Here is a 27,880-nt window from a genome sequence, read left to right on the forward strand (position 1 = left end):
GTGTGCATTACTTTATATTTATCAACATTAAATTTCATTTGCCATTTTGTTGCCCAATCGCTTAGTTTTGTGAGATCTTTTTGAAGCTTTTCACAGTCTGCTTTGGTCTGAACTATCTTGAGCAGTTTGGTTTCATCTGCAAATTTTGCCACCTCACTGTTTACCCCTTTATCTAGATCATTTATAAATAAATTGAATAAGATGGGTCCCAGGACAGACCCTTGGGGGAACTCGACTAGCTCTCCACTCAGAAAACTTATCATTTATTCCTACCCTTTGTTTCCTGCCTTTTAACCAGTTACCAATCCAGAAAAGGACCTTCTCTCTTACCCCTTAACAACTTACTTTACTTAAAGAGCCTTTGGTGAGGGACCTTGTCAAATGCTTTCTAGAAATCTAAGTATATCTACTGGATATAGTATTTAGGAATTTATACTATCGTTTAAAAATAAGTCACATAAAAGAAACTGAACAAGGACAGTAGAAAATATATTAGTTTCTGTGAACAGTTATACAGTCCCTTCCAGCTTACAAACGTATGAAGTAGATGGAAGTATGACCTAAATAAGAATTTAGTGTTATAAAATTAGTTAACAATAAGGGCCCAATCCAAAACCCAATGAAGTTAATAAAAATCTGCTTATTTACTTTATATGACTAAGTGCTACACTGTTTATTCAGGCTGAACTTCCACAGAAGTTGTGCAAGTTAAATTTATTTTTCTAGCCATGTCATACACTTCCCACTCTCTCTGGAAAGAAAGGGGAGTCAGTAACAAAAGTAATAACTTTTTCATAGGTACATCTCTACCCCATTAGCTAAAAACTAGAACACAAATGCAATACTCAATGTACCCAGTTCAATAATAGCAGTAAGAAAAAAGTTGCTTTAGTAGAGAAATTAGGTGAGCCAGAGAATTGATTTGCAAGGTTCAATGAAAAGTGTAAAGTATCGTTGCAGCACTTGGCTAGAAGCCAGTATGATCCACATGTTACAGCATCGTTGTGTTTGAAGAGGGTCAATTGCTACCTAATAGGCCCAGTGGTTAACCAAAAAATGGAGTGCCCATGTGTAGAGACCCCTTATGTCCTACTCTGTCAGTCAGAAGAAACAATGAGAAATGCCTACCCAGGAAGAAGACAGAAGAGACAGGCAATATAAATACCATATGTAAATAATTATACAAAATCTGTAATTAAAAAGATGTTCAATTTGAGGATCCATAAAAATGCATACATTGTTAGTCTCTGAAAATAAATGTAAAAAAAGAAAAAAACAACCTATTGCATTAAATAAAGAGGCACCCAAAAAGGCACTTCCTCCTCTGCACTAAGCTCAAGATATGAATTTCTGAATTTGGATAGTGCTAATAAGTCAATTAACAGCAGGAGTGGCTCTCTGGTTTTGTTCTGAGAACTGAACTATTGTTATTTCCAAGTCATGTGTTTTGTTTTGTTCTTTTAAGAGGAGAGGTATAGAGGATTCAATTAAGTTTGTTAAGACCTCCAGACAGTAGAAAGGTTTACACTAGCTTTAACCTACAGTTACAAAAGAGCAATTAAAAAAACTACACACATTTAAAACACTAAGGAAGTCGACAGTCTACCTTTACACACAGCAATATACACATCTATACTAAAATGTTTGAATCGCACGCCCTCCAGTACAACTACAATTCCTTTGTTTGCTCACAATTTGCTCCCATACCACTTTAAATTAGCTTACAAAGAACTGCAGCAGAATAGATGGAATGTAGAACATTTTGGCAACCAACTGGTTCTTTTTAAGAATTAAAAAAAAAGAAACACGGCCACATTAGTTTGACTAAAATAGCCATATCTGAATAGCTTTCAAAAAAGAGGAACAGGCATTTGTGACTTCATTTTTTTTATTTTTACCCTTATGGTCGAACCCACAAACACACAAGTAGTGTGGAGGGGGAGCAGAAATCTAACTGCCATTTACTGTCTCCCCTAGCCAAATCAGCTTCCCTGCTTTTCTCCCCGTTTGCAAAGCGCCCTCTGGAAAGCATCTAGACTTCTTTTATTAACCGTTTGCGGGGGAAGGATCGTTGTTCTTCTCTGGCCCTGAATGTCTCGTTTTGGGGGAGGAGAGAGGTGTATCTGTGGATTTTTAAGAAGTGCTGGGGGTGGGGGACAGAAAACCCACTAAAGGATTCGATTTTATATTAAATGACAGGGAAATTGATGAAAGTCCTTTTAATTAGTATCATGCCACTCTCTTAAAGAGCCAGATCCCAACCCGATCACTGTGAATATGAAACTAACCACACCTGAAAGGAGGGGGAGAGAGAGCGAGGGAGGAAAGGGGGGGGGGAGAGAGAAAGTAGCGCGGCTAATCCCTCTTGCTTCCGTGCCATAGAGTAAGATATTCATATTCCCTGAAGGAGGGCGGGGGGGGGGGGCGAGGAGGGACGTAAATAGATGCAGAGCTAGAGTTTTAGTTCTATTTAATGGAAAAGGAAAGATTTCCTTTCTCCCCTCCCCCAGTCTGGAGGCACGTTTCCCCTCCACGTTCCCCCCTTGTTGCTGTTCTTTCCTTGGACAGCAGGGTGAACGAACACACACACACACACAAAAGTTGTTGATTCCCTCCCTCTCCCCTCCACCTTTTAATTACTAGGAGTCTAATGCAACAGAGTGACCTCTATCTCTCTGCCGCCAATAAAACAGGTTTTTGTCCAGCTGATCCTACCACTAACTCCCCTCCCCCCCAACACCCAAACGCAGGATGTCAGATCTCCTGCCAGAGCCCCACACACACACACATACACACACAGAGCCGTCTGAGGCTCCTAACCCACTCACACAATGGTGCTGAAACCTTGGCAGACACGAGAGACAAAACAACTCACCAGGATCAAAGTCAGGCACCACGGCTTGGTACTGGGCTCCAACTCTCATGCCTCCTCCTGCTGAGATGGCAAAGAGAAGGAAGTGCGGGTTACAAAAAGAAACGTGCTCCATCAATTCGCGAGGAAGAGGGATTCCTAGAGAGACAGTCCCGGAGCGAGTTCGGAGGCTCCCACTTGAGTGGACTTACCATGCTCTTCATCACTAGAGGAGCCAGAGCTGCCTTCCTCCCAGGAGTTGCTGCTGCTATTTCCATTGGGTGCTGCAGCCGCCGACAAACTTTTATTATTCCCATTATTGTTGTTATTAGCACTGGCGGCAGCAGTGGCATTATTGTTCCTGCCTCTTCTCTTCCCGGAGACCTCGGGGCCCTTCTCGATCATGGCTGGCATTTGGGGGTGAGGGGCAGCGGGAGAGCAGAGTTAACTTGGGGGGGAGGGCTGCAGCCGGGGAGAGGAAGCAGCAGCTGGCGGAGCCCCCGGGGGGGGAGAGAGGCTGCGGCGGGAGGCGCTGGCCGCGTGCGGCAGCTTTAAATCCCCTGCGCGGCGAGGGCTAGAACTTTGAGGCTCATCCCCAGCGCTGCACTTCCCTGCACTGGGACGCCCGTCAACCTGCGCTGCTGCCTGCCCGCGGCCCCGCCTCCCGCTCCGCTCTTGCGGCCTCCCATTGGCGGCCCCTACATTTTGGGAGGCAGGTGCCTCTGCCATTGGCCGCCCCGCCCCGTCCATCAAGCCGGCCCGGCGCTTCCGTTTGTCAGGTTAGGTGGAGGCGTATCGTCTCCCGCTGTACGTGGTTGGGTTTTGCAATCTCTACGCCCAGTGATACAGCCCCTTCCCAGCTACATTGTATTGGGGAGGGAAGGGGGAGTTTCCACACCCTGGCTCCAGAGGCGCTTCCTAGCCCCGGGAGGGGACTTTCGGGGAGAGGCTCGAGGTGTGGGGGCAAATCGGGCGGAGGGGTCCCAGCGTGGGGGGCTCTGCTTTGAACTCCACTCTAGGGGCTGGGAACTATTTTCCTCCCCTTGGCGGAAGGTTACGCGGAACACGCCGCTGCGTTTGAATGGAATCCCCATACAAAGAGAGAAACTAATTGCTACAAAGTGGCCCCGCGCTGGGGCTGCCTGGTCCCCGCGGGCGGGGCGCTGGGAGCAGGCGGCGGCCGGGCTGGGGGCGTCCTGCCCTGGCTTTGGCCGGGCACTGTCTCCCCTGCAGCGCCGAGAGGAGTTTGGCTGGGCGGGGAGCGAAAGTCCTTGGAATTGCTGGAGTGAGCTGAATTGCCCCCCCCCTGGGTGGCGCCGCGTGGGGAGAGGAGGCTCGGGGCATTCGCCGGGGGCAGAGCAGCAGGCGCCGGGGCAGGGGACAGCGGGCACCAGAGAGAGAGTTTAATGAAACAAAACAAACGCTGGGGGGAGATTTTAAACGTGTCCCCGGAACACACGCGGCAAACTCCTGCCCAATCCAAGGCCCAGGCACCTTCCGGGCTGCCTCAACTTCATGCTACCGTGGGAGACCCTCTGTCTCCTAGCAGGGGAGCTCTGGGTCAGCCCTGCCAGCATGGGGCACTGGGACATTCGGGGAGGCAAAGTTGAACACCGGCTGCGAGCCTCTGTGAAACCTCCGGGGCCGGGAAATGGCTCTGCATGGGGGCGGAGTGGAACATGATGACTATTTTGTACGGTTTCTGTCCCAGCACAAACATCTTTTACAAACCTAGGCCCTGATCCTGCACAGGTTTAGGGATCAGGCCCTGCATAGCTAATAGCAGTATCTAATTCTGCAGACTCTTGCCCACATGACAGGCTTTGTTCACAAGAGCTGTCCCATGAAATTGCTCGTGCATATTTGCACTGGGGTCAATTAAGGATCTGGGCTTTCATGGTAACAGAAATAAGGTCTTTGCCATGAGGGGTTTGCAGTGTAAGTGTATGACCCTGTAAGCTCAGTCTTGTGATCTGAAGGAGCCTGCTTCTATGGAAATGGCTCTTGTAAGGATTTGCAGGGTGAGCCCTAACAGACATAAGGCTCATAAATAATGCATCATACCCCACATTTCTTGCACTTTAATCCTGCAAACAGCTTCGTGGGCAGACACTTGTGCCTGTGCAGATTCAACAGCATGACTTTGGTTTTGAGCCCTGACCCTGCCAGGAGCTCTGTTCAGGCAAAAATATAAGCCAACAAAGACTCTCCTTGACTGCATGAGAGATTTGTGTGGGTGCAGGAATCTATCCATGTTGATGTGTCCACGGAGATATTTTATTCAGGAGCAGGGACTTTGTTTTCATACCCATTTGTAAAGTTCCTACCACAGTGATGCCTGATCCTAAACAGAGCTGTGCTTTTGCAATATCAATGTGTAATTATAATAATAGCAACTACAGTTTGGTAGGGCAGCAGCTGTGAAAAATGCAAGCAGAGAAAGAAGTAAAGCGGAAAGAGCACTGTTCCTTTCCACTTGTGACTGAATTGTTTATCAGTGAATGGTATTGGTTTGCAGAAAAGGACACTTTTATTTTGCAGAGTAAGTCAGGACTATCCCCGCCAAAGAGGAGTTAGAGTGCACAAGATGTAAGGGTGTACTTACTATTTGAACCATAGAGTAGCATGAGGTAAAGCAAAATACATTTAGGATGGCTTGTACCTTCTCTAATTCAGATTATCTCCTGTAGCAAATTTTTATTGGTCACTCTCCTGCCCCTCATTTAAAACTAAGGAAACTTGAAAAGGGAAGAGAAAAATCTTGGGCTGTGTCTACATTGGCGCGATCTTGCACCAAAGCAGCCGCTTTTGCGCAAAAACATGCTGCATGTCTACACTGGCGGGGAGTTCTTGCGCAAGAACACTGACGTTCTAATGTGTGAAATCAGTGCTTCTTGCACAAGAACTATGATGCTCCCGCTCAGGAATAAGCTCTCTTGCGGAACTGTTCTTACGCAAGAGGCCAGTGTAGACAGGCAACATGAATTTCTTGAGCAAGAAAGCCCGATGGCTAAAATGGCCATCAGACCTTTCTTGCGCAAGAGAGCATCTACACTGGCATGGATGCTCTTGCACAAAAGCACATCTCTTGCGCAAAGGCACATGCCAGTGTAGATGCTCTCTTGCGCAAATACTTTAATGCAAGAACTCTTGTGTTAAAGAGTATTTATGCAAGATCATGCCAATGTAGACGTAGCCTTGGGGTTTTATATTTGGATATTTACTATTTTATTGGTTACTCTGCCTTCCACTGGACAGGACTACACTACACCATTCTGAACAAGATAGTTTATGTTGATTGGGAGTGTGAAAAATGCTTCCCAGTGAATTAAACTAAAATTAAGGTGACCTATTACAGCATCCAAAGGGAGGATGGAGTGGAAGGATAATCTTAAGGACTTTTCTATATAGGGGAACTCAAGAAAGTTAATCCACGTTCATTGTTAAAGTAGATTAGTTAAACTACCTTAAAACCTCTGGCTGTGTCTAGACTGGCCAGTTTTTCCGGAAAATCAGCCGCTTTTCCGGAAAAGCTTGCCAGCTGTCTACACTGGCCGCTTGAATTTCCGCAAAAGCACTGACTTCCTACTGTAAGAAATCAGTGCTTTTTGCTGAAATACTATGCTGCTGCCGTTCGGGCAAAAGTCCTTTTTGCGCAAAACTTTTGCGCAAAAGGGCCAATGTAGACAGCTGAGATTTGTTTTGGGCAAAAAAGCCCTGATCGCGAAAATGGCGATCGGGGCTTTTTTTGCACAAAATCGCGTCTAGATTGGCCATGGACGCTTTTCCGCAAAAAGTGCTTTTGCGGAAAAGCGTCCGTGCCAATCTAGACGCTCTTTTCCAAAAATGCTTTTAACGGAAAACTTTTCCGTTAAAAGCATTTCCGGAAAATCATGCCAGTCTAGACGTAGCCTCTGTGTGTATGCTCTTATTCAGAATTAAAATAATTTTACTTAAACTGAATTGAATTGCGGCCAATTTAATTCTGAATGTGTCCACAAAGACACACTTAAAACACTACAGAGACATTGTCTACACTTAAAACAGTACAGAGGCATACTTTCCGTCCACCTAGTGCTGTTTACACAGGCATTTAGATAAATGTAATGATGCTAATCAGGGGTGTGGCTTTTTCACACCTCTGACCAGCCTAATTTTCTAGCACAAGCTAGTGGCCCCATATAAACAATCCCAAGACAATTTTACTTCTAGATAGCTGCTTATTTAATCAAAGGCTACATCTGCACTACATGCTTCTTGCGCAAGAAGCCTTTTGCGCAAGTGTTTATGCACAAAAATTTCTTGCGCAATGTGTTTTTGTTTCTAGCGATGTGTTTTTGTGCAAGAGTGTGTCCACACTTCATGGACGCTTTTGCGCAAGAAAGCTCTGATGGCCATTTACAGAATGACCATAAGAGCACCTGTACTTTTTCCCATAGGGAAAAGCAAGAATCCCCTCTGGAGCATCCACACTTGCCTTTCTGCGCAATAGCTGTAACAAAAAGGAGTTATGCCTTGTAAAAGGAGGTTTACCTACGCCGGAAAAAGCCCTCTCTTCTTCCGTTTTACTGTTGAATTACTTGTGCAAAAGCGCATTTGAGGTGTGGATTCTCCATGGGTTTTTGCGTAAAAACCTTGCAGTGTAGAATCATAGAATATTAGGACTAGAAAGGACCTCGAGAGGTCAAGTCCAGTCCCCTGCCCTCATGGCTGGACCAAATACTTTCTAGACCATCCCTGATAGACATTTATCTAACCTACTCTTAAATATCTCCAGAGATGGAGATTCCACAACCTCCCTGGGCAATTTAGTCCAGTGTTTGACTACCCTGACAGTTAGGAACTTTTTCCTAATGTCCAACCTAAACCTCCCTTGCTGCAGTTTAAGCCCATTGCTTCTTGTTCTATCCTCAGAGGCCAAGAGGAACAAGTTTTCTCCCTCCTCCTTATGACACCCTTTTAGATACCTGAAAACTGCTATCATGTCCCCCCTCGGTCTTCTGTTTTCTAAACTAAACAAACCCAATTCTTTCAGCCTTCCTTCATAGGTCATGTTCTCTAGACCTTTAATCATTCTTGTTGCTCTTCTTTGGACCCTCTCCAATTTCTCCACATCTTTCTTGAAATGTGGTGCCCAGAACTGGACACAATACTCCAACTGAGGCCTAACCAGCGCAGAGTAGAGCAGAAGAATGACTTCTCGTGTCTTGCTTACAACACATCTGTTAATGCATCCCGGAATCATGTTTGCTTTTTTTGCAACAGCATCACACTGCTGACTCATCTTCAGCTTGTGGTCCACTCTAACCCCTAGATCCCGTAGCCAAAGAGAATCTTGTTTAATTTTCATCAATATACTTTTTCCCTTGAAACAAGACAAATAAATATGTAAACCAGCCCCTGTGAAATATACATCAGCTTCTTTCAGAATAATGTCCTCTTGTCTATATTAATCTCTATCATATATCCTCAAATTATGTCTACACTTAAAACAGTGAGCAGCACAGCTGCAGCAATGACTGTAGTGTGTCATTGTAGATATTTACTACCATTGTGCCCTTTAATTTTTTCCACTCCTGAGCAGAATGAATTTTTTTATGTGCATCAGTATGGAAATGATGTGATACATCATCTTCATATTGATGTACATAACAAAATTTGTGTTTTAATGGTGGGGGCAAAGGGCTCTTAATGTAGGTAGTGTCTCAGGCCTGGGGCAGAGGAATGGAATGCAGGCGGTGAGGGCTCCAGATGGGAGTTTGGGCTCTGGGGTCGGGCCAGAGATGAGGTGTTCGGGGCTGGAACATAGGGTTGGGGTCCAGGAGTGTAAGGGGTCAGGCTTGGGGTGCAAGCTATTGGGTTAGGCTGGGTTGAGGGTTTGGGATGAAGGAGAGTGCTCTGGGGCTATTATGAGGAGAGAGGATTCCCACCAGCTCTCTCTGCTCATGGGCTGGGAAGAAAAGGTACCTCTCTGCGCTATGGCAGCTCTGGGGCTGGGGCCGGGGCCATAGGATAAGTACCCCTCCCTGCTTGATTGGAGCTGAGGGAGAGCCTCCTCAGCTATGGCAGATCCTGGCACTGTGGCTGAGTCCAGGCTGAACTGCCTGCACCACCCCAGCCACAGCAGGGACCTGGGACCAGACCGCCCTGGCCCCACAAGGACATGAGAGGACGGATGTGTTGAAGCTGGGGAGGGCCATCCCAGCTACGGCTGATCTTGGCACCATCGCTGGCTACTACCTGGGCCAGGCTGAACTAAATGGGCCATCTTGGCCACATCAGGATCCCAGGCCACATCATCTTGGCCGTGCCTGGGTTCTGGCTGGAGAGAGGTGCTGGGTTCAGGCCATCCCTCCCCTGGCTAAAGCGGGCTGGAGACTGAGCTACGTTAGAGCCAATGGAAGGGCGGCCCTCCCCTGGCTACAGCATGTCCCTGAGTAGGGTCCTTCAACATCTGCATGACACTACATAGGCAGTTGCTCAGCTTACAGGAAATGTAGCTTATTACTGGAGTAAAACAACCCCTCTGAGAGACAGTAGCTAGGTTCTTGGAATAATTCTTCCGTCGACCTAGCATTACCTACATTGGGACTTAAGTCTGCTTAACTATGTTGCTCAAGAATATGGATTTTTCACATGTCTGAGTTATGTAGCTAGGTCAATCTAATTTTCCAGTGTAGACCAAACCTCAGTATATATGTTTAATAGAGAGAGTAGAACTCCAGAGTTATGAATACCAGAATTATAAATTGACTGGTCAACCACACACCTCATTTCAAACCCAAAATACACAATCAGGCAGCAACAGAGACAAGAGACAGCAAATATAATACTGTGTTAAACTTAAAAAAAAGGAGGGGGAGAGAAGCATTTTTCTTCAGCAACGTTTCAAAGCTGTATTAAATTAATGTTCAGTTGTAAACTTTTGAAACAACCATAACATTTTGTTCAAAGATAAGAACATTGCAGACTTACAAACAGGCTCTGTTCCAAAGGTGTTAGTAACTGTGAGATTCTGTTTTACAGTCAATATATAGATGGATGGATATTTATCCACATTCAGTATACATATACACTAGTTTCTGGAAGCCTGTACTTTTTCATGGGTGTAATTGATAAAGTCAAAATAATTAAAAACAAAAATTAGACAATAACAGACCACAAATCCCAGTGACGATTCCATATGACAGTATTCTAAACAAAAAGAGCTCTCTGTCAGGCTTGTAGTTGTTCCCATTGCTTCAGACTAACTTGACAGACATTCTAGGCTTCACAGTGATAATCCTGAAGTCTTATAATATAAATATACATACACAGTTTGGATGTGTCTACATTGGCATCCCTTTCCAGAAAAGGCATGCTAATGAGACACTTCGAAATTGCAAATCCGCAGGGGATTTAAATATCCCCCGCGGCATTTGCATTTACATGGCTGCCGCTTTTTTCCGGCTCGGGGTATTTGTCAGAGAAAAGCGCCAGTCTAGACGCGATTTTCTGGAAAATAAGCCCTTTTATGGAGGATCCCTTATTCCTACTTGAAAGTAGGAATAAGGGATCCTCCGGAAAAGGGCTTATTTTCCAGAAAATCGCGTCTAGACTGGCGCTTTTCTCCGGCAAAAACCCCGAGCCGGAAAAAAGCGGCAGCCATGTAAATGCAAATGCCGCGGGGAATATTTAAATCCCCCGCGGATTTGCAATTCCAAAGTGTCTCATTAGCATCCCCTTTCTGGAAAGGGATGACAATGTAGACACAGCCCTCGTGTGTGTGTATAAAAAAATCACAATATATATGTGCACATATAGAAAAAATACATACCACATTCTGTATTCTCTTCCAGTATATTGTAAAATTAGTTATTTTTGCAGTAAAAATATATTACTTTTTCACTAATTCAAGAAAGCAGCCACTTTTCCGGAATAAGCTGCGAGCTGTCTACACTGGCTGTTTGCTTTTCCAGAAAAGCAATGACGATCTACTGTAAAATTGTCAGTGATTTTCTGGAAAAACTATGCTGCTCCCGCTCAGGCAAAAGTCCTTTTCCGGAAAAACTATTCCGGAAAAGGGCCAGTGTAGACAGCACAGTAGTCTTTTCCACAAAAAAGCCCCGATCGCGAAAATGACGATCGGGGCTTTTTTGTGGAAAAGCACGTCTGCATTGGCCACGGACGCTTTTCCGGAAAAAGTGCTTTTCCGGAAAAGCATCCTGCCAATGTAGACGCGCTTTTTCCGGAAATACTTATAACGGAAAACTGTTCTGTTTTAAGCATTTCCGGAAAAGGGTGCCAGTGTAGACGTAGCCAAGGAGTTTATGTTGACACGGATGCCATAACACTGCAAAAACTAATTCATGTGCTTACCTTTGCACACTTGATCAGATCTGTTTAACTCAGGACTAATAATTTGCTCAAAGTTAAGCATGGGCATAAGTCTTTGCAAGATCACAGCCTAATTTTGTATGTTTTATCATGATGTGTTGTATATCACATGCATGTTCAAAATTAAGATTCAAATTTAAAACGTTTTATATTATAGTATTATCTATTAACTGTTCAAACGACACTTACTGGCAATTTTATAAATCATTTATTATTTTCAATCTTGACCCAAGTCAACTACACTTACATTAAGTAGCATTTAGTAGGAATTTTCCTACTGATTGGAACTGAAGCAGGATTAAATCCCATATGTGCACATCCCTGCACAGAATACAAGTGACAAGGTGGGTGAGATAATATGTTTTATTGGAGTAAAATAGTTACTAGACCTTCACAGAGTTCTGTGCAACTCAAAAACTTGTCTCTTTCACCAATAGAAAAGTTGGTCCCATAAACAGCATTACCTCACCTATGTTGTCTTTCTAATAGCCTACGATCCACACAGCTACAACAACACTGGAATAGAAGTGGCAGATGCCTCCCAAGTAAGAGCTATCTATAGGGATGATGGGGAACCCATTGTCATTCCTGTTTCCACAGGCTGTGGTCCTTCCTTAAGCCTGACATTTTTCCTGGACAAGAGAGACTCTCTACAGTCCCAAGCAGAAGAGTTTATACATGGATGCCCCACAGCAGAAAGCATCTCTGCTCCACAGAGTTGAATGGGACAGCTGAGAAAGGCCAGAACATTGTTTGAGTGGTCTGAAGGCTGAGGCTATGTTTACATTTGCACTTGATCAACAAACTTTTGTTGTTCACAGGTGCTTAACCACTTCCTCCCCAATGACAAAGTTTTGCCATGGCAAGTGAAAGTGTGAACCCTGCATTGTTGGCAGTAGCACTCTGCTGCTCACAAAGCGAACCCCCCTTTTGGGGGTGGAGGTATTTTGTCAACAAAAGTGCGGACAAACAAGTATTCACACATCCTGACTTTTAGTGACAGGGCTGCGTCCATGCTAAAAGCTGCATAGCGTAGACCATGGCTACTCAACAGGCGGCCCACGGGCAGCATGCGGCCCATGGCCCATTTGTTTGCGGCCCATGGTGCAGTTTGGGTTTACACATGGTTCAGTACAGGGCCCACAGTTGGGAGCCAAAACAAAATAATAGTCAATATAATGGTCTTCTATTGATATGCATTTTAGTAGTTAAATTCCTGGACTGTCATTGCTTATTAAAAGTGCTGTCATATGGGTAGACATTTCGTAAATATTGCATTTTATTAATATCAGCAGAACTGACTTAAATGGGGCCTGTGTGTTGTGTAGACTTGATTTCATCTTTGTATTCATGCCTGTCAGTGTGAAAGAAGCTATTTGTGTATATTTGCATGTATATGCAACCACACTTAAGTTGCAGCCCTCGGCATGTGCTGTGAGTATCATTGTGGCCCCCAGGACCCCAAAGTTGACTAGCCCTGGTGTAGACATATCCTTAGACAGTTATTGCTGCATTAGTAACACCCACCACTTTTCTACATTTTTCCATCCAAACCCAGCGGGCTACAATGATAAAATCACTCACACAGACAAGCCCTTAAGCTTCAAACTTTTGGAAAACATGTAAATGTTTATTTCATGCCCGATGCGCCACCTCTACCCTTCCACAAAAATGTTTTAAGCTTTGTGAGACTATAACAATACAGTGTCACAATTTGTGTTTTTTGTTCCATGGGACAAACTTTTAAAAACCCATCCCAAATGATACAGAAAACTCTGCCCAGACATCAATGAAAGTGCAGGCAGGAACCACAGGCACATATTTTATTTTATTTTTTAGAGACAAGCGAGGATGCACTTTTGGCTGCCTGTGAATACTGCCAAGTTCCAAGTCAGAAAATGTTAATGCAACAAATTCCATTCCTCTAGTTTATCCCAACTACCCTTGATACAGCTGGATCTTAAGAAAACTTTACCATCCTTAACCCTAGTCTACACTACGGCTTTATTTCAAAATAATCCCCCCTTCGGTCAAATTTATAAGTGGTACTTCTACACTACCAAGCCCGTTATTTTAAAATAAGGGGTTACTTATTTTGAAATCTGTACTCCTGCTCTTCTCAGGAAATAACACTAATTTTAAAATAGAATTAGTGGGGATGCTGTTATTTTGAAATAACTACTTCACAGAGTAATTTGAACTAATTACTCCCGAGTGCTTCCAGGGGCTCTAAATCAAAGTAGTGCATCCACATTAACAGAGCCTGCCTTGGACTAATTTTGTGGGGACACGCTATATTGATTTTGTAAAATTGGGAATTACTACATTGAATTTAGTTATTTTTAAATAGTTTCCAGTGCAGACATGGCCTTAGAGGCCTCAATCTTGCAAGCTGATCTGCATGGGCTGACATCTGAGCCTGCACAGAACCTCCACTGACTTAAACAGGGACTCCTAAGGTATGTCTACACTGCAACACTATTCCAAAATAACTTAGTCCTCAGCTACACAGCAGGCAGTTATTTTGAAATAGTGTCAAAATACTGTCAAGCTGGAGGACTTATTACTCCAGCTTCTGTAACCCTTACTGTATGAGGAATAAGGGAAGTCAGAGGAAGAGTGCTCTATTTCAAAATAAGTGCTGTGTAGATGCTCCGTATTTCGAAATAATAATTGACATAGCTCAATTTGCGTAGCTTTTTCGAGTTAAGTCCTGCTGTGTAGACACACCCCTTGAGACAGAACATTCTGTCCACATGGATCAGCTTGTAGAATTGGGACATTAAGCCCTGCTCCTGCAACAGAGTTCAAGCAGGTGCACCCATGCACCTGCACAATGCTCCACTGAAGTTCATGAGGCTATGCATCAGCTCATATGCAGTCAGTTGCAGAAAATTAAAAATGTTTTAGAGCAGGGACAATTTCTCTCTAGCACAAACTGGCCCTACTTTTAACTAGGACCTTGGGCTCAACTATCGTATAAGTAAACAAACAAGATTCATCTGCAGCTCAACACTGAGGACACCAACGCAAAACTCTTCCCCTCCTCATAAGTATAATGGTCCCAGGTTTGTATATTCATTCCCGGATGAGTATATTAGTACGCTAGGCCTTATTTTCAAATAACTTTTGAAAAAGTGGATGATTAGTTTTGCCTGGCAGCAGGGTTCATCAACTGCCAGCCAGTACACAAGATCCCTTTAATTGGCACTGATTGTGCCAGGCGCACAAGCAGACTCATATACATTACATATTATTCAGTGTGGTCAGGCACCATCTGTAGCAACATCTAAATGAACTGGAGTGAGAGAGGAAAGATGATAGTGATTATGGCACTAGCCTAGGACTTGTAACACCTAAGTACAATTCCTTTCTCTGCCACAGACTGCCTATATAACATTAGCCCAGAAACTTAGCATATTTGTGCCTAGGCTTGCTAATGGGAGAGGCAAAAGGGGCAACTGCTCTGGAGCCTGGTAATTCAATGCCCTGGGCCCTTTAAATCACTGCCAGAGCCCCATGTGACGCTGCTCCAGGCAGCATAGAGGGCTAGCGGGGGAAGACTAGCACCAGCCCCGCTCCTTCCACTGAAGGCCCCACCCCTTCCAGGAGTGCAGAGCCACCCCCGCAGCCGTGGCCAGGGGTCCTGCAGGTCTGTTGCCCCCCCCCGTATGTGCCTCAATTCCTCATCTGTAAGATGGGGAAAATAATAAAACTATCCCTAGCTCACAGGTATTTGAAAGAATAAATCCATTACAGAACGTGAGGTGTTCACATCCTACATTGGTGGGGACCAGATAAGTACCATCAATAGACTTAATTCCCAAGTACCATCAATAGACTTCATTCCCATACCATAGGTGGCTCCTGACCACTCTTCTGCTCCATAGGGTCAAGAGTTTGGATAGTCCATCAAAGTGACCATACTGAACTCATGCACGTGGGTGTCAGTTGCTGCAAGAAAGAGATTACTTAAAAGAAAACCATTCATAATTTCCTCAGTCTTCAGAAGCAGCTCTCACCATATGTACAATGTATTCAAATATTCCTGCTTAAACCTGGTATTTATATTAGGAATGGCGACATAGCAGCAAATTGAGATAACTTTGGTTACCCATCGTAGAAAGGATAGTTACCCAGTCTTGACTTATTACTTATTATTTGTATTACCATCCCACGGAGGGCCCTAGCCATAGACCAGGCCCCGATTTCTGTAGTCAATGTTTACCATAGACGTTTACAACCTAAGTATAAGGTGATGGCTACAGACAGAGTGTACAGGTAAATAACGAGACAGTATTGGTCAGCATGGCAGGGTGTGGTTGCTGCACACTAAATAGTTATCAGAAAAATGTTAAGCCTTGAGCAAGGTGTCTCAAAATAAACACCAAGGTTCCTTTTCTGGGTTGTCAAGTCACTGTTGAAGCAGGTCAGAAATGGATTTATAGTCTCTCACACTACAGTTCCATTACACCAATTTTATAAACAATTTCTGCTGGAATTTTCAAAGGAATTTAGGGAAACTAGGTGCCCAATTCCTATTGATGTTCAATAGGACTTCGGTGCCTAAGGCCCAGAATTTCACCAATGCAGATTGGCGCCTAGTGGGATTTACAAAAGCTCTACGCACCTATTTCCCATTGAAGTCAAAGTCTAGTCTTCACTTAAAAATTGGTTCAGCTTACCTATGTCACTCAGGGCTGTGAAAGATGTAGCACCCTTATCCCACTGTTAGGTGTATCTAACCCCCAGTGTAGACATACATAGGCCAATGGAAGAATTCGTGTGTCAATCTAGCTACTTCCAATTGCAGAGGTAGATTAACAACACTGATGGAAAAACCTCTTCCATCAATGTAAGTAGCTTCCATCAATGTAAGTGCTGTAGTGTAGACATTTTAGAGAAGTTTAGAGAAGCCAGCATGGTGATGGGATTTTCTTAGCAGAGCAGGAGCAGGTTAGTAGGATAGACTTTAAGACTAAGAGAGAGGAGCAAAGGCATCCAGAATGGTGGAGACAATGGTGTGAACTAACAGCTGAGGAGGGAGCTGAGAACAGCAGAGATGTCATATACAGTAAAACTCCAATTGTCCAGCATCCAGTGATCTGGCACTCCCGATAGTCCGGCACCAACTGGAACCCGGAAGTGCTCCGGCCAGCTGGACAATTGGAGCTGCTCCGCACCGCTTCCCCAAGTCTGCCGCTGCTGAAACTGATGAGCGGCGGATTTGGGGAAGCTGCAGAGCAGCTGGGGTGCTGCCGGGTTGGTCCCGCAGCGCCGCCCCTCACCCCCCTGCTTGGGGATAACTCTCAGCGGCAGCGCAGGGCTTCCCCCACCTTCCTCCAAAATGGAAGAAGGTTCTCCCCATGCCGTACTGTTCCCCGCCCAGCTCCCAGATGCAGTGTGGGTCTGGCAGACCCATCACAGCCCCCCCGCCGGAGTACCTCCCGATACTCCGGCATATCCGATAATCTGGCACCACCTAGGTCCCAAAGGTGCCAGATTATCGGAAGTCTACTGTACATAGATGGACTGGACGTCAGAAGTGTCAGGTGGAAGGTGAGGGGCAGATGGACAGGGCCATGAGATCTTTGCTTATATATCAATTAACACATCTATGAAGCTACTACAGGTAGAACCTCTCTTAACCAGGACTTTATGGTCCAGCAACTTCCCTGGTTTGGCAGAACCACAGATATCCTAGGACCAGAGAGTCCCAGTGGAGGGCTGGTGGCTGGGAGCCCCCCAGTGGGGCTAGAGCCCAGCAGTGGGGCTGCCCTGTGGCAGCAAAACAGGAGCCTAGCGTAGGGCTGCCTCCTGGTGCAGGCACTGTGGGGGACAGGAGGCAGTGGGGCTGGAGCCCAACAGTGAAACTGCCCAATGAGACCATGAGGCAGTGGGGCCACCAGCAGCACAACCAAGAGCCCAGCAGTCCCACTACCACCAGTGGCTCAGCTGCCCAATGAGACTAGAAGGCAGCGCAGCTGCCCCATGAGGCTGGGAGCCTGACCACGGGGCTGTCTAGTGGTGGGGCCAGGAAACCTGGGAGAGGGGCTGCTGCCTGGTGGTGCAAGCAAAGAGCCCAGTGGCCCTGCTGCCACCTGAGAAGCTGCCCAGTGAGGTCAAGAGGCATTGGGGCTGCCAACTGAGGTTGAACTCAAAACGGGGCAGTCCCCTGATGGTGCAGCTGGATCCTAGTAGGGGGCTTCCCAGACATAGGATTGTGTGTGCAGCACCAGGGCTACCATGATGGAGCCTGGAGCCGTGTGTGTAGAGAGCCCAGCGGCAGGGGGAAGCCAGCTGGGAGGCTGGCAGTTAGACCATGGCTGGGGGGACTGGTGACAGGGGAGGTCCCAGAAATGAACTTGAGGTCCCAGAAATGAGCAAAATCCTTCATCAGGTCCCGAGGATGCTGGACCAAGGAGGTCCAACCTGTGTCTCGTTCTCCAAAACCTCAGTTTTAATTTTTTTAGTCAATCTTTGTGCTGTAAAGAATGTCTTCCCAGAAGTGCAGAGAAGCCAAACTTCCTGTACACTCTAGACACAAGTCTTTGGTTTCCTGTGACTCATCTTCAGCTGGGACAAAGAAGCCCAGGGCAGGGCAATACCAGGCTGGAACTACAGAGAGTATTAGGAAGTTTTGTTATCTCAGTTGTGTGCCCAGTTCCTGTTCATAATAAAGGGCTTATCTTGACATTGCTCTGCTCCTCAGAAAGATACAACAGTCTATAGCTGTTATGATTGTGGAGAAAACTCCCAAAATGTGAACAGAGTGTAACCCAGTTCTGTAACCATGCAAAGAGCAATAGCCCTATGTGGTGTAAGCTTTGGCATTCAGTCTCGGGGATGTGTTAATTCAGATGCTCAGAGAAGATAATTGAAATCTAAACTTTGCTAGCTATTTAATTGCTCAAGTAACAAAAGGGATGGAGGGCCACAAATCTGCACAATTTCCCGGAAGTGAAATTTCATTTTGATTACAAAAAGGGGTGGTATTTGGGAGATGCCTATGTCCCACTGTCTAGAATGGCTCATGACCATGACTGCCAGCCTCAGGTAAGATTAAAGAAGCAGGACAGAAGCCCATGCTGGTTGCATGTTCTATCATTAGATTTTACCAATCCAGTAACAAATGTGAACACTTAAAGCATTATAACAGTCTTACCTTGGAGTCACCCCTTGGGCAATCCAGTCTATATAGTCATCCAGGCAAGCTGGACTTAGGGACAGATGGCTACTTACACCAAAGATCACAAAATATTCAGGATACTTCCAGTACCAAGAGACCAGTCATTTACCCCAGGTCAATTTGTGCCTTAGCTCTCGTACCAAAGACAATACTTGTAGCCAATCCTGTAGTAAACAAACTTAGGACTTACTGAGAAAAGAAAGGAGAGAGTTACTGCGAGATTAAAACAGGCAAGCATACATGCACAAATGAATTACAGACTGAGGTTTTAAAAGGTAACAGTGTGGTAATAATCTGTTGGTTTTGAATGTTTTTTCAGGCTAACCAAAGTTGACCTGGGGGATTTTTACATCTGTGAGAGTCCGAACAGCAAAATATATGATTTTTTTTTATCAGCTATATTTATTTCCTTCTTCCAGAACTCAAGATGATGGGAGAAGCCCCATTGCATGCAGCGTCTTCATGGTTATGAAGAGGCAATTAACGAAGTCTTGGTATTGTGATGTCCTGCAGTGAGTGGCCCATTTAGTTCTGATATGCGCTCCTGATAGGCAGGAGATGATCCTTCCTGACTGGGTTCATAGTTTCAGAGTAAAAGTTTTCCGTTAAAAGCATTTGCGGAAAAGAGCGTCTAGATTGGCACGGACGCTTTTCCGCAAAAGCACTTTTTGTGGAAAAGCGTCCGTGGCCAATCTAGATGCGCTTTTGCGCAAAAAAGCCCTGATCGCCATTTTCGCCATCGGGGCTTTTTTGCGCAAAACAAATCTAAGCTGTCTACACTGGCCCTTTTGCGCAAAAGCTTTTGCGCAAAAGGACTTTTGCCCGAACGGGAGCAGCATAGCATTTCCGCAAGAAGCACTGATTTCTTACATGAGATTGTCAGTGTTCTTGCGGAAATTCAAGCGGCCAGTGTAGACAGCTGGCAAGTTTTTCCAGAAAAGCGGCTGATTTTCCGAAAAACTTGCCAGTCTAGACACAGCCTAGGAGTAAATGTTAATTTGAAAAAGAGCTTTTGAAGAGATATAATCTCTCATATACCAGAGTTTAAACCAATCTTGAGTTACTGAGGCCTGGGTGGCCAACCTAAACCTGAAAAGGAGCTGGAATTTACAATGCACATTGCCAAAGAGCCACAGTTCTATGGCACCAGCCCTGATCATTTCCCCACCATCACTCTCAGCACATCCCGCCCACTGGCAGCCCCACCGGTCAGCGCCTCCTTCTTCTTTTCCTGCTGCCCACCGTGATCAGCTCTCTCTCAGTGGGAGACACTGGAGGGGGGAAGCATGGGTGTGACAGGCTCAGTAGAGAGGGTGGGAAGTGGAAGGATCCTAGGGGGAAAAGGTGGAGGGGGACAGTGTCTAGGGAAGAGCTGGGGGTTAAACAGTGAGCACCCTCTGGCCCAGTGAGGAGTTGGCACCTGTATCTCCAGCCCTAGATTTGGTACCTATGTAAGGAGCTGCATATTAACTTTTGAAGAGCCGCATGTAGCTCTGGAGCCACAGGTTAGCCACCCCTGTACTGAGGCATGGGAGAAAAACTTCCTTAGGGAGCAGGTACCCTAGAACTGCTCCTGCAGGGTTTCTTGCATCTTTTGTTCTGAAGCACCTGGTGGCGAGGATAGTGGACTAGATGGCGTATTAGTCTGACCTACTATACAAACTGCCCTGTATTATCCAGTGCTTTCAGTGGCTTGGATCTTGCTTCCAAGATCCATGTGTGAGGCATGGCAAGTTAACACAGAATGAGAGGAGTGCCATCTCTATAACTCCTCAGATTCCCCTCTTGTGCACCACAGGTAAGGGGCTCCATAGATTTCTAGGGTGCAAGGGAGAGTTCTGTACTAACATTTAAAGGAAATAGTTCCATTAACTCCCTCTGGGCCTCTTTTGCAGCTGTTTACTGAATAGCCAACAGAAGGGTAATTCAAGGAACCTGGAGGGTGGGGGTCCCAGTGAGCAGCAGCTGTGCCTGGAGAACAGAACTTAAATCCATATGAAGGTCTTCTGATTTGGGAAACTGGGAGGCCTCCTATAGCCACAGCCCCTTTGCTTTCCCATCCCCTCCCACCAGAGGGAAAGGAAAGTTCTGTAAGAGAAATTATATGGAGTTTCTCTCCTCCCACAGGCTTTTCTGTAGGAGGTGGCAATCTGGCCCTTTGTAAGCATTAGAAAAAAATCACTGAAAATTGCTCCAAAACACCAAAAATGTAGAAAAAGCAAGTAAAATATTGCAGGAGTGAATGGAATCTACATGAAAAGTAGTCCTAAAAACAATGGGCTCTTCTGACTTACACCAATATAATTTGGGAGTGATTCCACTGAAATCACTGCCTTTCTCTGGGCTTGTCTCCACTCCAGCAATCAATTCACTAGTGGTCGATTTAGCAAGACTAGTAAAGACCCATTAAACTGACTGCTGATCTCTCTCCTATCAACTCCGTTACTCCAGCAGAACGAGATGAGTAAAGGGAGTCCACAGGAGAGCTTTTTCTTTCTGCCCCTGCAGCGTGGACCTTGAGGTAAATAGATCTAAGCTACCTCATTTCGAGTTACATTACTAGTGTAACTCAAATTGCTTAGCATAGATCAACCTGTCTGTGCAGTGTAGACCTGCCCTCTTACACCAGCATGAGACAGATCAGGCCGAGTGTTTCTATGAACAGACTGTTGACTCTAAGGCATGCTGTCAAGACTGTAAGGGCCAAAACGTGATTTTCCTCCCTTCTCTTCTTGTAAATCTGTTTCCAGAGTCTCACATTTAGGAGTATGGAGGGGGGAGGGATGTGCTGAAGCAAAGGCATCAGTACTATTTTCTAAATAAAACCCCAAACACATGCAAACCAAGAGAAGATAAACCAATAAAACTTAGATATAGTATTAAAGGTCCAAGGGATTATAAGCATCTAAGGAACAATTTAAAAATTAAGAAAATGCCATAACAGTACCTTTTAAGTGCACAGTAAAACAAAGGACCATACGCCCCTTAGTTAGTCCCTTGCTTTTCTTACATTTTGTATTAAAAACACTGGATAGCTCCACAAGAGTAGCAAGCATGTGGGGGAAATGTTATTTTTTCCATGCTGGGTTCTTTCCGATAAAATGTTAGACTCTCACAACAACATATTGTGGAGATTAATCTCAGGAAACAAGAAGGGTTGGGCCTGATTCTGATGTTTCTATCAGACACTTTATTTTCACTTTTTATTTAATTTTTGCCAGGAACATATCGGTGTTTATTACTACAACAACAAAAACAGGTGAAAATTGGTACAAAGAACTATTAATAATTTTTCTTGGTAAGTGTTAGGGTTTATTTTGGCAGATGGAAGGACGAGGGGAAATATTCAGCAGATTAATGCTTTTATGAATGGAATTCAATGTGGTTTGCTGCAGAATTAAAACAGAACTAACAACACAATGCCACTTCTGAATTTTAGAAAACCATATAGCTCTACTCCCCAAATAAAATGTTGCATTTGAATAAGCAGTTTACTCTTAATAGCCTGTAAATCGGGGGTGGGCAAGAGAGCCTCGGTGGGCCAGATCCGGCACACCAAGGGTGTGTCTAGACTACATGCCTCCTTCGACGGAGGCATGTAGATTAGCCAGATCGGAAGAGGGAAATGAAGCCGCGATTAAAATAATCGCGGCTTCATTTAAATTTAAATGGCTGCCCCGATCTGCCGATCAGCTGTTTGTCGGCAGATTGGGACAGTCTGGACGCGACGAGCCGACAAAGAAGCCTTTCTTCATCGGCACAGGTAAGCCTCGTGAAACCAGGTTTACCTGTGCCGATGAAGAAAGGCTTCTTTGTCGGCGCGTCGCGTCCAGACTGCCCCGATCTGCCGACAAACAGCTGATCGGCAGATCGGGGCAGCCATTTAAATTTAAATGAAGCCGCGATTATTTTAATCGCGGCTTCATTTCCCTCTTCCGATCTGGCTAATCTACATGCCTCCGTCGAAGGAGGCATGTAGACTAGACATACCCCAAGTGGGTTGATTTGGCCCGCAGATGCCCTGCAGCTCCCCTGCCCCCAGGTCAATCAGGGCCTGGGGACAGGGGAGCATGCGAAGACTCCTCCTCCACAAGGCGCACGTGGTGCTTGAAGTAGACCGCCTGTTGAACTGGCGGTTCACTCTAAGCACTGTGCAACCCTTGCAGGGTGAGGGCAAGAAGCAATAAACTTTGTGTGCTCCCCCAAGTCCTGATTGGCCTGGGGGCAAAGAGAGTGCACATAATCTCCTCCCACCGCCAGGAGCACGGGCACCTAGTGGGAACTGCCTGCTGTTCAAAAGAGTTGGCGGTTCTCTGGCGGGGCAGGGAGGGACAAAGACTTCATATGCTCCCCCACTCCCAGGCCAATCAGGGTCTGTGGCCAGGGGAGCATGGAAGTGTCCTGGCCCTACCCCTTCCAGGGCAGCCTGGAGCCACTTTAAAAGTCTGTGAAGTGGCCCCACTTTCTAAAATGATTGCCCACCCCTACAGTAAATATTTATATTTAATAATTTGCAGTGCATACATTTATCTTCATCCTTTGCTCCTGTTTTTGTTTTAAACTTTTGAATGCTTCCTTTGGTGCTGAAAAGTATTCTAATACCCATTTTCCTTTTCTTCCCATTTCAGTGTGTCATATCTTTAAACTGTTATGTGCTAACAGTTTGAAATGTATACATGGTGGGTGTGAGATTCATCAGTACATGCAGATGTGCCTGCACTTCAGAGCTTGAGTACACGCCTGTGTTTTGTTCATTGTATCCTCTAGCCCAGTGGTCTCCAACCTTTTTACACCCAAGATCACTTTTTAAATGACAGACCAAGCCAAGATCTACCGTCCTGCCCCTTCCTTGAAGCCCCGCCTTCTCTATTCTCCTCTTTTCCATCACTTGCTATCCCCAATCCTTATACTTGTACTTTAAAAGAAAAAATTCCCACCATTCCTCGCAGCTACTCACCTGTGCTGTTGCTCAGTGAGTAGCTGCTCCTCAAATGAGGAAATCTAACGTAAATGTACTGCACAGGCGCGCAGTTCAGAGAGGGCTCAAGAGCTACTCTTAAAGCCTCCGAGATCTACCGGTAGATCGCGATCTACTGGTTGGTGACCACGGCTCTAGACTTACTTCATATACATAGCCTTACTTCAATAGGAGAGGTTTGCATATACACACAGACTAATGTATTATCATAATACATATGTCTCATGTAATGTATTATATTTTCCTAATAAAACAAGATATTTTTATATATCTGAAAATATAAAAGTAGGATGACAATCAAGAGAAAAAAGAAAAATACTTTCTGTAAAACCTGGAAAGGAGGGTTTGTTTGTTTGGGGGGGGGGGGTTGTAAAAATTGGTTTAAACTAAAAATGAAGGGGCTTTTGTACCTAGCTAAACATTTATACCCTGCTCATCACTAGCACATATCAGTATAACACCATGACTGGCATAAAGCTGGCATAATTCCTTTGGAAAAATGGAAATACAGGTTGGACCTCCCTGGTCTGGCACCCTCAGGAGTTGAGTGGTCCCAAACCAGAGAGTTTGCCACACCAGGGGAGGTTAGATCTCCCCTGCTGGCCGTCAGCCCCACTTTGTGCTCCACCCCGTCCGACAGGACTCACAGTTACTTCCTCCTCTCTCCCTCTACTGGGGTTGCACCTTCCCACCTGGTCAAGGCTCCGGCTGCAGTTTCCCAGCCCTGGCTCCCCAGCCACTGGCCTGACCCTGACTCCCCTGCAGCTGATCCAACTGTGAGCTTCCTAGCCACTGCCACCCCTCTGCACCCAGTCCAGTCTGGGGCTTCCCAGCTGTCGCCTCCCACTCTGCAGCTGGCTCAGTATAGGGCTTCCTGGCTTCCCCAGCCTCTCCACAGCCAGGTTGGCCCTGGGCTTCCTGGTTTCTACCAGTTCCCCTGGCACTGGCCCCGCTGCAGCCGACCCACCAGCCCTTCTGCTGCTGGACTCTCAGTGGGCCCCATTCCCAGCTGTCAGGACTCTCTGGCTAGCATCATCTGTGGTCCTTACTGGACCATGGATATTGCTAGAGCAGAAAGCCCCAGATTTTGGAGGTGCAACCTGTACTCTGGTTTGATATCAGTTGATGGAAGAACAAGAATCTGCCCCCTGATGCTTCTGTATATCATGGTATTGGTTCTGATTGTTAGAGCTCTCCATAGGTATAAGATTTGTATCCATATCCATATCTGTAGCTGCAAAAATGAACCGTGGATATCCACATCTCTGGATCTGGATATCCATGGATATAAAGTGGATATCAGCAAATTTGCAAGGCTCTACTGATTGTTTCTCTGATCCAGAGGCCAGGCAGATGAGGTAGTACCTTTTATTGCACCAATTTCTGTTAGTGAGAGAGACAAGCTTGTGAGCCACACAGAGCTCTTCTTCAGGTCTGTTTCCCTGATAGGCAATAGTGATATAAAAGGAGCAGTTACAGTCTCTTATATAAATGTGAATAATCCTTGCTCCTTTAAAAATTGAGTTTTCATATGACAGGCACTAATGGCCCTTTCAGAGCTGTTATGGCCGATCTTGTCAATTTGGTTTCTATTCACACATGCTAAGTGAATTTTTATAGCTTAGCTAGTAATCCTCCAAAATATGCTTCCTACTGGAAATGCAGCTGTGACTTATTGTGAGTCGTGATATGCTATCAGCTCTACCCATGGGAAGGTAGGACCAGGAAATCAGAATTTCCTTTTTAGTGAAGATTACATTACTCCCCATCACTATTTCATCTATACTGGATGGCAGGAAGGAGAGATGGACAGAGAATTAACTCCTCATTACAATATTGCTTCTTAGTGACAGGCTCTCTAGCTACCTAAACTAGAGTACAGGGCCTGATTGTCAGAAGGGCTGTACAGCTACAACTCCTATTAAAGTCAGCAGGAGCTGTGGGCACTCAGCACTTTTGAAAATCAGGCCCAATGTGCTTTAAGAAAGGTTTTTTTAAAACCCTACGTGAAAGGAAAAAAATTATAGCCGGAGCTTCATTGTGAAAATGGACTCACAGTACACACTCTGATTGATTGCTTTCCCCGTGGCTTCCCCATTACAAATTGCATAGTTCACGCACTAGTCTCAGTGTTGTTACCTGCTTCTTACACTGCCAGAAAAGAAAAACAAGCTGCCTTAATTGTCTTTCCATTCACAAAAAAAGCTTATTTTTCATGCTATGTCAAGTCAGATCTGAAATGAGAATAATTTGATATCACTTAAATACCGCTGATCCTCTGCATTGCACAGAGCAAATACACACTCATATTCAGTGCCAAGGTGAACCTGCTCTATGGAGCTGAAAGAAGAAAAAGACGACAGAGGAGAGCAAATGTCATTTACTTATTTTTTCAGAGGTATTTACTGTGTGTCTCTTGAGCACTAGGCTTCTGACAAAACCACTTTATAATGAACACTATTCCAGGAGCAGATTATCAACTGGTGCAAGTCAGTGATGCTCCATTGAATATAATCGATTTACACTGATTTACACCAAATTAAGTTATAACCCAACACACCTAAAAGGGCCTATATCTGTAGCTCATATAAGCAAAAGATAGACCTCCTAAATTGTCTTCCCAATGCATTTCTCACCAGGCCTACTCGCTACTGGAAACATAGACTTATCTCCACCCAGGTGCTTATACATAGTCCTCATAGCTGTACTGTTTGAGTGTCTAATCATTTAGTAGCCATCTCCAAGATTTTCAATTGAAAAGGCACTGAGCCAAATCTGGCACAAACAGATCAGATATGTACAAAGGGAAATCTTGACAGCATCTGTGAATAAAGAGTTTAAGAGAAGGGAACAAAATAATACCACATATGTTAACAGATTGAAATGGTAGCTATGGTGACCACAGATAGACAAAGAACAAACCAATTTGATTGAATTCAGCTGATTCTCTCAGCTCACAAACTGTAAATATAAAACTAAACTTTTAAAATCTGTGATGAAATCATCATAACAAATACATTTTGTGCCATTCTGTTTGTCTGATTTTTTTAACTTTTAGTTACAAACACTAAATTCTCCCTCTTAAGTTAACTAGTTATTCAATCAAGTATTGTTCCCCTCCCCAGTAAAATATGGATTAAAAATGATTGCTCTTTGTTTTCACTTTCTAAAATAGCCAGGAATAATGTGTGTACAGTGACAGACAGATAGAAAATAACCCCGGGTGAAGTTCTTTTTATGGAGCAATGGGTGAATTTGGTAGGCTCATGGTTTGTGTATGCACAAAAGTTGCACTACTTTAACTATAACAGTATACAATGTAGCTGTGAAAAGCCAGTAGCCAGGAATGGCCTTACCATGAGGAGAACTGAGGGGGTCACCTCAGGTGCCAGACTGGGGGGGGGCACCACTAGGACCCAGAGTGTAGAAAATTGTGTCTGCTGCTGGTGCATATGTATTCTCTCTGCTCTAGATGCACAGAGATGGTGGAGTGCTGTGCTGGAGGAAGGAGGACACAAGAGACATAACAGGCAGGCAGGAGAAAAGGTGGCATGAGGGCATTATTTGAGCTCCCTGTCTCAGGTGCCAAAATGTTGTGGGTCGGCCCTGCCAGTGGCTTTGTTTACTGTGTACTGCACCTTTAAATGTCTAAGTGTTCTGCAGCAGCCATTTTGTTCACAGTGTTACAATCAGTACAGCGGAAACTCACACATTGTGCTCTCCCATAGAGGATTTACATTGATTTTATCTAAAACAGTCCCAGCTTCAGACTAGCTGTTGTTTGTATATGGAAAGCCATAGCATGTCCATGTCTGTAAAATTATAATCTTTTTAGGGGCAGATATTTGTTTCCACCCCATTTCCTCTGTCCCACTCCAGCAGAGTACAGGAGCTGGCATTAAGTTGCAAGAAGCCAGGGGAGAATTCCCCCAGTGCAAAACCAGCATAAGGCTGCTGTAAGTAGCTCTATGCTACCTCCTTGCAAACTTCCACCAAAAGAGGAGTGAAGGGGGCAAAGGAGGAGTGTCCAGAGTGCACCTCTCTATGGAAATTCTGGAATGTTTCAGATTGTGGAGCATCCCATAAGGAGCTACCAAGCTACTGGGTAAAGCCAGGCATGGGAAGACTGCTCTGCCTTATGCAGGATGCTGTGAGGTGACATGTGGGAGTAGGCATGGAGGGTCACATATCCCTCACCTCCAGAGTTGCTGATTGGTTTGTAGTGAGCATGCTCAGTAACAGTGCTGAAGACTGCTGCCCTCACTCTGCCCTTCCCCACCCAACTATCAGCAGGCAAGGGTCATCACAGCTCCTGCCCAAAAGTGACTTCAGACCCATCTATATTTCCTCTTCCGGGGATGTACATTCTGTATTGGCCTCCAGGGGGCACAGCACAGACTCTCACCCCTAGTGAGCTGGCAAAGCTCTTCCATTCTTCTGACAGACTTAACAGTTTAGTATCTAAGGCCAAGTCTACATTCACAGC

The 27,880-nt window shown here is 45.1% G+C and overlaps 1 protein-coding gene across 4 annotated transcripts in view; it reads right to left on the bottom strand.

Annotated features, from left to right (window-relative positions):
• Positions 1-3,516, bottom strand: part of RCOR1 (REST corepressor 1) — a 141,922-nt gene extending 138,406 nt beyond the window's left edge. For 2 of the 4 annotated variants that reach the window (XR_012903289.1, XM_075926531.1), the window contains exons 1-2: positions 3,064-3,516; positions 2,876-2,935 (exon numbers count right to left, since the gene is read on the bottom strand). Coding sequence is in view for 3 of the 4 variants with exons in the window: in XM_075926531.1 (XP_075782646.1) it covers positions 2,876-2,935; positions 3,064-3,265 (262 nt within the window). In the remaining variant the exon portion in view is untranslated. The remainder of the gene's footprint in view (positions 1-2,875; positions 2,936-3,063) is intronic. The other 2 variants (XM_075926533.1, XM_075926532.1) reach the window with 2 other exon arrangements.
• Between the last annotated feature and the right edge of the window lie 24,364 nt (positions 3,517-27,880).

The sequence above is a fragment of the Pelodiscus sinensis genome, chromosome 4 (genome assembly GCF_049634645.1).
Source record: "Pelodiscus sinensis isolate JC-2024 chromosome 4, ASM4963464v1, whole genome shotgun sequence".
Classification (NCBI taxonomy): Eukaryota; Metazoa; Chordata; order Testudines; family Trionychidae; genus Pelodiscus; species Pelodiscus sinensis.